General features: G+C 35.7%; 2 protein-coding genes across 2 annotated transcripts in view; both read left to right on the top strand.

Moving 5' to 3' along the window:
* The window catches only part of LOC118735049 (very long-chain specific acyl-CoA dehydrogenase, mitochondrial), a 171,566-nt gene that overhangs the window by 16,963 nt on the left and 142,844 nt on the right, over nt 1-11,759 (top strand). The window lies entirely within an intron of this gene.
* On the top strand, nt 7,808-8,558 carry LOC118735050 (the record flags this gene model as incomplete). Its single annotated transcript, XM_036464644.1, is given in 2 exon segments — nt 7,808-8,175; nt 8,240-8,558. Coding segments are annotated over 2 exon segments (502 nt in total), but the record flags the coding sequence as incomplete, so codon positions are not given.

Genomic DNA, 11,759 nt, shown 5'->3' on the forward strand with positions numbered 1-11,759 from the left:
TGCTTTAGCATGTAAAATTAAAATTTTTTTTAAAGTGTAGAGCATCGGCAGCGCAGTTCCGACGTCGCCCAGCAACAGTGCGCCGAGAGAGTAACGCCGACGCCGCCCAGCTGCAGTGCACCGACAGAATAGTGTCGACCTCGCCCGATTGCGGGCACCGTTAGGAATTTGTATACCGTTAACCGTACTGTGTTTGTAGAAGATAAGAAATACCGTATTATAGAGGATAACAATAAATAAATAAAGTACTATTTGTTCCCGAATTAGAATACGTGAAGTTCAAAATCGTGGCAAATTCTGCTTTCAAAAACGGTAACTTTTTCGATTTTCAGGTAGGTTTTCGATAAGGTTCTAGATGAATGATAACCAAAATATGTATTTACATATGTACAAGCCTATTGTATACATATTTATACATATATGAGCAGGCTCGTCTATAGGGCGGGGGTGTTTCTCCCCGGGGCCGGACTTTTCATTGAATTAGAAAGGTTCCGAAGTCAACACGTGTTGTTTAAATGTTGTGATCGCAATGATTTTCCCATAGTTCATGAAGCTTTTTGAGCTTTGGACCAAAAGTTTTCTATTGTAGCAGAGTTTACTAAGTAGACGACTACGAAATTCCCCACAGGGTATATGTAGTTGTATATATGTACATTCATATCGACCCTTAAACGCCAAAATATCGTAAGCGCCATTTTTTTCAAAATTTTCTTTTTGATGCAGAAATATTCCTAGAGCATCTATGTAGATGCATTTTTGCATCAAAAGGCAAAATTTTGAAAAAATGTCGCTTAGGTTATTTTGGTGGTTAGGGCTCGATATGTACATATATGTACATATATACATCTACATATACCCTTTGGGGAATTTCGTAGTCGTTTACTACAATAGCCAACATTTGGTCTACTTATAACGGTCAACTTTTAGCTGGTTTCAAAGAAATTAACTATAAGCATTGTTTTTTTCTACTTATTGGTTAGTTTTTTTCATTTAATAATATAAACCTGTGTTATCGTCCAGAGACGGTACAAAGTATGGGCCGGGGCCACCTCTAACCCAATTTTTTTTTTTAATGTTTAAACGAATTTCCAACCTTATCACTGCATACTTATTCAGTGCTTTTGAGAAAATACCAAGTATTTTCGAGAATGTCTTTTTTGTTGTAGAAAAACTTCGTCTAAAGGATCAGAGGACTAAAAGACAGATCAAGTGAATGTGCAAAATAGTTTTTATTGTTTTAGTTAAATGCTTACCTTTAAGCTCAGATGGGCTGTATGCAAGCAGCTCGTCTTCAATTGATTTCTGATTCTCCCCTGTTGTAGATAACCTCGAATCTCTTTGAAGGTCGCTCTACAACTTCGAGCTCAAAAAGTTTCATGAACCGTGGGAAAATCATTGCTATCACAACATTTAGACAACCTGTGTTGACTTCAGAACCTTTCTATGTTTCACATTAGGCGAGATTGGCGGTTGTTTTGACTAGCACGGAAATGACCTTACCACACTTGCATGTGTATCTAGACATACGCTTTCGCATTTATAGGATATTGTAAAAGCTATGTGAATATCAAATAATCAAATTTATCTACTTAACAAAATTTTATAATATTTATCGTTCAACTAAATTTAAGGAAAAAATCCAACATTTAGCTCTTTCGAACATATGTTTTCAAAGAGCGTTCATGCTATCGCATATAATAAATGTACATTTACCCAAGTTCGAAATCATCTGTTTATTGTTTACATTAAAATTAAAGCAAAATTCGCCGAATTAAATTTATTTTATTAATGGTGAAATTATATGTATCTGTGACCATCAATTATGCGAAAATTGAAGAAATAAACACATCCATACATGAATTAATAAAAAGACGTGCACGATTTATGGAGATGCTAATTCTGTATAAAAACGTGCAAGTTGTTATGTGGGAATACATCCACTTGGAACTTTCAACAAAAGAAAGAACCTTTGCTCCACAACAGGTATGAAAACAAAATTATAATCACTTATGTATGTATGTATGTATGTATGTATATATGTACATATACTTATTAATCCAACGTTTAACAGAGTCGAGGAAGTACGTTTTGGGAAGTCGAGTGCCAATTCTCTCGAGATAATCATGCCGGCCCCTATTGCGAGTGTCGACTGGCAGTAGAATAGAAATTTGTCGATCGAGTCGATCATCTTTTATTTTGCTATTGTGTAACTTGATCGATAAAAATTTGAACTATTGTGAATGATTGACAGAATTGTAAACAGCTGTTTATTTGTTTACATTTGTTTCTTGAGTGTTTTATTTACATCATTTTTAAAATAATTGCTTTTATTATAAAATTAAAAAAATGTACACAGTTGAAATATGGTTTAGTGATGAGGAAGATGATGCGGAAGCTAATAGATTAGTAGAGTTAGCTAAAGCAAGGAGGGAATTGCGAGATTCGTCGGATCCCTTGGACTCGGAAGGTGTATGTACATGTGTGAGTTTTATGAATAGAAGTTGCGTTCCCGATGCTTCACAGTTTTTAGGCTTTACATGATTTGCAGGAAAAGCTGTTTTCCTCATTAATAAACTTTATGGAAGTTTAAGAAATACGGTACGGTTAAGTTTTTTGTACAATGATGTTGGGTTTTTGTGTCCAAACGCGTGACCCGAGTTTAAAAACTTTAACATAACAACATAACAAGTGTATTAAAAGAATTCAACTTTAATTTAAAATAAATATTTCAAATTTCCGAGCACTAGTCAATTAATAAATTATGCAGTTTTTTTGTATAAACTTTTGATGTTGGCTCTGCGCAAAAACACTGTGGATGGCGTAGACGGAGTTATATGCACAAGAAATATTGTATATGTATCTTTTCCAATAGAAGCGGAGCTTCCTACCCTACTCTTTCCGGGAATTCCTTTGCCTATGTCTTCACTCTCCTGCATCAGTACGAACAACCGCGCAAGTTGCCTTTTGTTGCTTATAATTTTTGATCTGTAATTCAGACACATACATGCATATGTATATTTCACAATTTTTTACAACTTCCAGTTCAATTGACTTACTTTTTATCCATTATAGTACCACTTTCTTATGTAAATTTTATAAACGCAAACTCCAACGACTAAAAAACAGCAATAGAAGGATGAGCGATTAAAAAGATTCACAGTCGCTAATTGAGCGACTAAGCGACACTCGCAATAGCATCGATAATCGATAATCGCTTAATAGTCGTTTATCTACTGTCAGTCGACATTCGCAATAGGGGTGGCCTATTATGGTATCCGACAGATGGTTGCGGAGGGAGTTTTACTCACTTTTGACAGATTTTGGTATTATCGAAACGCTCGATAATGCACAAACTTATGTGTTTTAGGAAGCGTACAACGACCAGGGAGCAATGTAAATGTTTAGTTTCCAAAATGAAGGAGCATCCGGACATAGCAAAAAATTTTACTAAAAATGCACCTGATTTGGTAGAAAGATTTTGGGAAAGTGTGCGAGAGGAGTTGAATTCGATTGGACCGCCATCAAAAACCATTGCAGAATGGAAAAAGGTTTGCGAAATGTTGAAAAGCTAAAATATATTATTCACTAAGTTTGAACCACAGGTTTGGTCGGACTATAAATCGGCAAAAAAGAAGAAGCTCGCGCATAACAAAAGAGAGCTACATGCGACTGGTGGAGGAGAAAATAGGGAAATTCCCTTAACATCTATGGAAGAAGAAGTTGCTAACCATGTGTGTCTTAATGATTGCGTTGGGGGTATTAGAAACTCCAAACAGTTTGGAGTGCCACAGGGGAGAAATTATGATGACGCAGTTCCATCTACATCGAGAAATGTTCCACAGATGAGAGCTTCTGCTATGAGAGATGTACCGCAGGAGAGAATATCTGAGGACACTTCTCCACCTACTCGGAGAGATTACGATGGTCATGAAGACGTAAATATTGAGAATGACCAAAATATTTCTAACCAAAGAAGAAAAAAGAGACCCGAGCAATTCGATTTATTAGAGAAGCAAATAGGGGTTCAAGAAAGACTGTACGAAAAAGTGTCTGAGGCTGTTGAGAACCAACAGGAATATTTTCAACACATGAGGGACCATTTAAAAAGACTGAATAGATCAGTAGAGAGGCTAGGCGACCAAAAAAAGAAAAATAATGAAATTCTACAGAATACTCTTGAAGAGATTAAAAGACATAACGCTGTGATGGAAAAGGCTGCTATAGAAAAATTAAGATTAAAAACGGAACTTTTAAATATTGAGTTAAATAACGTCAACAGACACCTTAATTCTTAAAATAAATGGGGCCTGACAATTTTTTTTATGAGATTTGTTTTTATTTTATATTGGATTTTTTTTTATAACTGTAGTGCCTGAATACTTTCTGAACAGGAAGGCTTTATTATTTAAGTTTTTTTCTGTTTTTTTGAAAATACTGTGTATGTAAATCAATGAAGCGATATGATTTTATTTTTATCTACATCCTTAGTGTGTAGACAACTTTGTGCAACACTTTGCCAGGAAGGCTTTTTACTTAAATATTAAGAAATTTGTATGAAAATGAATTTTGTGATAATAAATAGTTTTATTTTACAAAAAGCTACGTAACATCCCATTGCGAATTTGAGTGGCTTCATTTGTATATCGTTGAGGTTGTACAGGTTCGCCTACATATTCATCGGGTTCGTAGACTTCCTCTTGGTATTCGTCGGAAATATTATAATGTATCCGAATGTTGTGAAGTGCTGCCGCACCGTGTACAATTTGAACCACTTTCTAAGCAGCATAATGTAGTTGGCTAGCAGAAAGGAGACATCGGCACCAGTTCTTCCAAACGCCTATGGTCCGTTCAACAATATTACGGCCTTTACTATGGCTTTTATTAAATCTGCTTTCTGGACTATCAACGCCTGCACTTCGAAAGGGTGTTATAAGCCTGGGTAACAGTGGATAAAATACGCACTTTGATTATTCGTAATTTTATTGTACCTACCAGTCTTGTGCTTCTGCCTCCATTTTCATACTGCGCTTGGAAGTAGGTGAAAGCATCACTATTTTCCCAAATAAAAGAATCGTGACTTGCACCTGCATACCTACTGTTCACATACCTTATTCTTTGCTTATGGTCACATATCTGAAAATGCAAAATAAAAGAATATAAATAAATAATAAATTGAAGAAGTTCAAACTCATTTAGTTCTTACTATCATTGCATTAACACTGTAATATCCTTTCCGATTATAATAAAGGTGTGCATTGCCTGCAGCTGGTTTAAGAATTTTAATGTGAGTACCGTCTACACAATTCCAGGAATTCTAGTTTTTTCGAAAAAATATCTTTTCGCTTCAAGTTTTTCATTGTCTGTCATTGCTCAAGTAGTCCATCTGGGACATAGAGTTGATTCTAAGATGTTTAGTACATCAGAGAGTACTACAGAGACTGTGGATTGTGCCATGCCAATATTAAAATCTTGGCCAGTACCATTCTGATAGCCCCCTTCAGCTAAAAACCTTAAACAGGCTTCTAATTTAAGCTCTGGTGTTATGGAACATGATCTTCGAACTGGAGGCAATTTCTGCATTGATATTTCCAAAACGTACTTGAATGCTAACTTGTTAAGCCGAACTGTTTTAGAAACCTGTATAAGGAACTCACAAGTTAAAATGAAATAAAGACTTCAATAAATTTACTCACACCTAACCGGCCACTCGAATACATTCACAACATTATCCCTGACTTTCCTTCTAGTCCGTCGCATATCACTCCTGGTGTTTTCATCGAAATCAATATAAAAAACCCCCAGAATCCATTTAATATTTGCAATAAATTTCACCAATGTTAACAAAAATCCTTCACACATATAAGCACAGCTGATTATGTTGGCAATACAGTTCACAAGAGGCAGTGCATCCGTCGGTATCAATAATAGCGTTTACTTAAAAAAGTGAATCGAGTACGGATCGGATTAGATCCGAGCGGATGGAATCCGTCATGAATAACTTCAGACAAAATTTTAGACTGAATAGAAGTGCTTTTAAAAAATTATGCAGTTTTCTGGATTACCTAAAGAGAAAGGAAACAAGATTCCATAATACCATCTGCTTGGAGAAACGAGTTGCCATCGCCCTATATGCTCTTGGGTCCTCAGCGGAATATCGTAGCATTGCGAACTTGTTTGAGTGGCCAAATCAACAGTATGCGCAGCTCTCTTGGAATTTTGTAGGGAAGTGTGGAAAGTGTTACACCCAATGTATTTCAACCACTTTCCCCTAAGTAGAAAAACTATTGAAGACTGTTAATCGGTTTAAACACATTGGATTCCCTCAGTGTATGGGTGCTCTTGGTAAGCCCTTAAAATTATTATTTTTACCCAACTATGTAGCGAATATATTTTTCAGATGGATGCCACATAGAAATTCATCCCAGACGGGAAGAAGCAGTCGATTATATCACTTATAAAGGATAGTATTCAACAGTGTTACTAGCACTTGTTGATGCAAGGTACCCAGCATGAAATTTTTAGATATTTTATTTTGCGTATATGCATATTCCTCCGAATGTAAATTACATAGCACATAACTTTTTCTTTTCTTTTAAAGATAACGTTTTTTATACATCAACGTGGGAAGTCCAGGAAGATGTAATGATTCCCAAATCTTTGAAAAGTCCAGCTTAAAAAGGGAACTGGAGAACTGCTCATTTCTGAACACAATGAGCACAAATTTAGGAAATTTTGACATCTCAGTTGTCATTCTTGGAGATTCTGCCTTTCGTTTTTCCAAATATTTAATGAAGCATTTTCCATTCAGTTTGGATAAGACGCCTTCACAAAAAGCTTGGTTGAAAATGCTTGTGGGCAATAGAAAACAAGGTAATTAAGTGAATATAGTATTGTAGTAACATATATGGGTGTTTCCATCGGAAGGTCCACCACGGCAAAAAAATAAAAGTCATATCTAACGTCTGCTTTTTAAAATATATATTGGCTATGTAAGTAGAATCATGTTTGCGTAAAATGGTCTTCCTAGGTGGCGCCAAGGTCGAGATATTTCGAAAAACCATATTTATTGTCCGATTTGGTTCGGGCCTTGAAAAGGGCACCAAAGAACAAAGCAAGCGCTAAACTAAACAATTTTCGCCTTTTAATTCCCTAAACGCACTTAATTTCTTGCGAAAGGCACAAAGTTGGCAACAGTTATATCGATGTCAAATTTGCTCATATACAAGCATGGACAGAGAGTGAGCGCCTGCTTAAAGAGCGTAAGATCACATGCAAATACATGCGAGAGCGTAACAAAGCGAACGCAAATTCATTCAAACGTAATTGGCACACTAACACAATCACGCTTTCAGCTCGCGTTTACTTGGGGTAGTGATCACATCTGCTCATATACACTCCTCGTCATTTGAATTGCACACCCTTTCAATTCTTAGTATTTACAGTTTTCCGTTTGTTTATTTAATATAAATTGTTTGTAAAAATATTGTCACTACATACGAATAAAGGCGCGCTGGTGTTTTGACGGTGAAAAAAAGCGTTTAAAAAAATTTTGCGAAAAAAGATGCTTATAAAAAATTTTGGCGAAGTATGTTAAGAGTATTTGACGCTGAAATTTTGTTATGCGACTTTTTTCGCCGTCAACTTTTGAGCTCGCGCCTTTATTCCTGTCTAGTGACGATATAGCATATTCTATGGGTAAATGCAGTTTTAAAATTTTTTACAAACTAAAACTTAAAAGAAAGTTTATTTTCCATTTCGTGGGCAGCATTTTAAATGATTTTTCGTTTTTCTCGAGAGCTGGAAACAGTTCTTAAAAAAGGTCAACATAGGATCCTAATGACCTGCAGTGAATAAGTTAATAATCGGCCCTATTCCCGTTGGCGTTGTCGTCCATTTTGAAACGAAGATAGGAACGCCATAGAAACATTCGTCTACTGTCGTCCGCATTTTTTAGAACGAAAGCGAAAGGATTACGATTTTAATAAAGTTAAAATGAAAATTACTACCGTGCAGCAATTTGAGGTTTTAGTTTCAGAAATGGAAAAGAATCCCGCGTACGCCAAAGGTTTTAGGAAGGGCATAAAACCTCTTAACTTCAACAGTTTTTGGAACGTGGTTGCGGAAAAAGTAAATCCTTTTGGACCTCCAGTTCGTGATGGAGAAGGTTGGCATAAAGTAAGTAAAATTATGTTAACAGTAAATATTACTTAAAACTAACGATTCTACAATTCTACTAAAGGTATGGAAGGACTTGAAATTCAAGGTAAAGAAAAAACTGGTCAACAACAAAACCGAAGCGAGAGCAACAGGAGGAGGAGCCAATAGACAAATGCAACTGTCTCCACTGGAAGGAGCGGTGGCAAATTGGTTGCAGTTTGAGCAGCAAATAAACCCCAAAGGGAGTGAGTTGGGTTTGGTTGAAGAAACCGAAATTGATGAGTTGCTTAACCTTGATGAAACGACTGCGAGTTCTCAAGTACAGGCAAATGCAGAAAACGCCGAAGAATACGTCATCGAAGAATATGTGGAAGATGAAACACCCACAGTTTCAACAAGAGCACAAAACCTGCAGAAAAAGAAAGAATTGAGCTGTTGAGGAAGCAGACCGAAATACAGGAAGTGCAGTGCGACCATTTACAGTCCATTAAGGGATACATGAAAGATGTTTCCAGATACCAAAGAAAAAGGTATGAGATAGAAGAAGAACGCCTAAAAATTTATAAAAGGAAAGTGCGTAAAGAGGAAGAGCTTTTGGAGCTGGATGCTGCAATAAAAAGAAAGAAGTTGGAGTTATTGGAGAAACAATTAAGTTCCAATATCTAATTTATTTCATTTGAATTTTTATTTATTTTTTATGAAGTGTTTTTTCTTTTTTTATTTTAAGTATGTATGTATATAGTATGAATTAAAAAATATAACTTATAAAGACAAATTGCTTTTAATCACATCTCTTATTCTGGAAGCCTCTGAGCTACTGCCTGCCTCATTTTCATTAATAATGGCAGAATTTTCTGCTTCTTCGAATGGCGTTTGTAGATCATCTTCAGGAAAGTAAGTATTGTAGTGAAGACAAATATTGTGGAGAGCAGCACAAGCGTTTACGATTTTAGTAATTTTTTGGGATCATAGTGTAACTCACGCGCTCCAAGGAGGCAGCGAAATCGCGATTTGAGTACTCCAATCACTCGCTCAACAATATTTCTGGCTTTGGAATGAACGGAATTGTAGCGGCTTTCCGCACTGTGTTCAGTCGCTGATCTATAAGGTGTCATTAGAAATGGTTCTAATGGGTAACCCGCATCGCCTAAAAACTTGTATGTAAAACTCATTTCAATATTAATTGTAATTTCATACCAAGAATCCACGAATTACGTTCACCAGCTTCATATTTTTCCTGTAAAAACCTTTTTACTCGGCTGGTATTAAGGAATCGTGTCCAGAGCCTGGATGTCTGGCGTCTACGTATCTTATACGCTTTTTATGATCACAGATCTAATACAAAAAAGAATAAATAGTTAGTAATCACTTCCATAAATTACATTCATTCAAGTATTTACAATCATTGCATTTACGCTAAAGAAACCTTTTCTGTTGTAGTACAAATGTTGAGAGCTTTTGCAGGGACCAATTATTTTAATATGCATTCCGTCTACACAGCCAATGATTCCAGGAAAACCAGTTCGTTCAAAAAAACTTCGCTTGCACTCCATCGCCTCATCTTCCGACATTTGGAACTTAACCCAGTTTTTGCAAATTGTAGTTTCCATCGCGTCTAATACCTCGGATAAAATTTTGCTTACCGTGGGTTGGGTCAACGACAAATTAAAGTCATTTCTAACGCTAAGCTGATATGACCCCTGCGCAAAAAAACGCAAAGCAGTTGCCAGTTTTATTGTTGGCGTAATAGCAGACTTTCGCGTGTTGCGTTTTAGTTTCGGGCGGATTTGCTCTAGGACGTATTGAAACGCAGCTTTGTTCAGTCTAAAGGTGTTCACAAATCTAAAAAATATGCACATATGTACATGTACGTATATATATAAATAATTTACTCAAATACATTTTCTTACATTGTATCTGGAAGTGTTAGTACATTTATGCTATGCCGTAATCTCCTGCGATGTTTATTTATGTTGTTCATTTCATTGTCCTCACTTGAACTTGAAAAATAAAATTCCGTACTCGCCATTCTTTAATTTTTCGTTAGTATAACAAAATTCAAAATTCAGTGTCAAAAGTAACAACGCAAAACATTGCAGCGCTACCATACTTTATTAATTTAAATTTTTTGTTTTCGATAACTTTTCACCATCGTTTCAATATACTTCAAGAATGTGAATTTAGGAACGAAGCGACGATAAAAACGACAACGACATAGAGGCCCCTATTATGAGTTGCATTCGATTTTCGACTGTGGTCGAAAGTGCTGAGCGAACGAATTTTCATTTGGTATTATGGCGCTCATTCGATGAAGAATAGCGCTATTGTGAATTTCGCTCGTTTAGGTTGTTCACAATAGTATATTTTTCACCGCTGAGAAGCTTTGTTTACAAATCGAGCAAACTAAATAGTGTGCTTATACATATTTATGCAAATTTGTTCTAATTAAAATGAAGTAAAAAAGAAAGCAATTTTATAAAAACGTGGTAAAATGAGTACAACGAGTTCTGGTTCAACGATTCGTCAGAGGATGAGAGCTTAGTAAACTGGCCAGGAGTAGCAAATGCTCTCTTAAACATTTAAGTTTATTAGTCTTTCGAATATATTTTGATATAAAATATATTTAAGAAATTTGTCTACAGATTCATTAAAAAGTTCCGACCATCTAAAGAGGCGTTTGTGAGCCAAATCTATTTAAAATATTTTAAAACTATCAACAGCGCTACGATTTTGTTCTCAGAGATCGTGCCAACAGAGCATTGGCATTTTCTTTCACAAGTAAAACCAGCCTTTCGAGCTTGTGTTTAGTATTCACGATGTTAGAACTGCATGAAATTAATAAAAATTGTTTAAAATTAGTGTCTAGCCGCCAAAATGTAAGAAAACATATACAAAATCATACATTTTTCACAATTTTCTAACACTTCGTTACACCATCGAAAGCAAAATTCTGTTCGACAGAAAATTCGATACTCAACGAAAATTTCGACACGCCTGCATAGCTCATAATACGAATTTCACTTTCGATCTTCGATAGCCAGCGAAGATCGAAAATCGAATGCAGCTCATAATAAGGGCCAGAAACGATTATTATAACGACAACGCCAACGGGAATAGGGCCGAATATTTTTAGAAAAATTTCTGATATGCAGTTTTGTAGCCCATTCAATTATAGTGTAATTAAGTGCAAGTTTGAAGTGACCCTAAAACAGCCCCGATTTTTCAAATTCATTTATTTTTTATTGACAGTGCTGCGCATTTTATTCCATATAAAAGTTTTGTCGAGCATACTCTGTATGAGAGAAAACGCGCAGCACTATCACCAAAAAAATTTTCAAAAATCACCGCTATTTTATAGACCTTGAAACTTGCACTTTATTGTACCCCTTTGTTGACATTTTGTTAATTCTGTATAAAGTTTTAAAATCGGATGTAATGAATATTAAATAAACAAAATTAAAAGTGTAAATACTAAAGATTAAAAAGTTGAGCTATTCAAATGACGAGGAGTGTATGTGGCGTACATTTGGGAGAGTGAGCCTTTTTACTCCAGAATGCGTGTGCAGTGGCTCTCATTGTATATATACGTGTATTAGTAAGAT

The sequence above is a fragment of the Rhagoletis pomonella genome, unplaced genomic scaffold (assembly GCF_013731165.1).
Source record: "Rhagoletis pomonella isolate Grant_MI unplaced genomic scaffold, Rhpom_1.0 Rhpom_scaffold_00003, whole genome shotgun sequence".
NCBI classification, from domain to species: Eukaryota; Metazoa; Arthropoda; class Insecta; order Diptera; family Tephritidae; genus Rhagoletis; species Rhagoletis pomonella.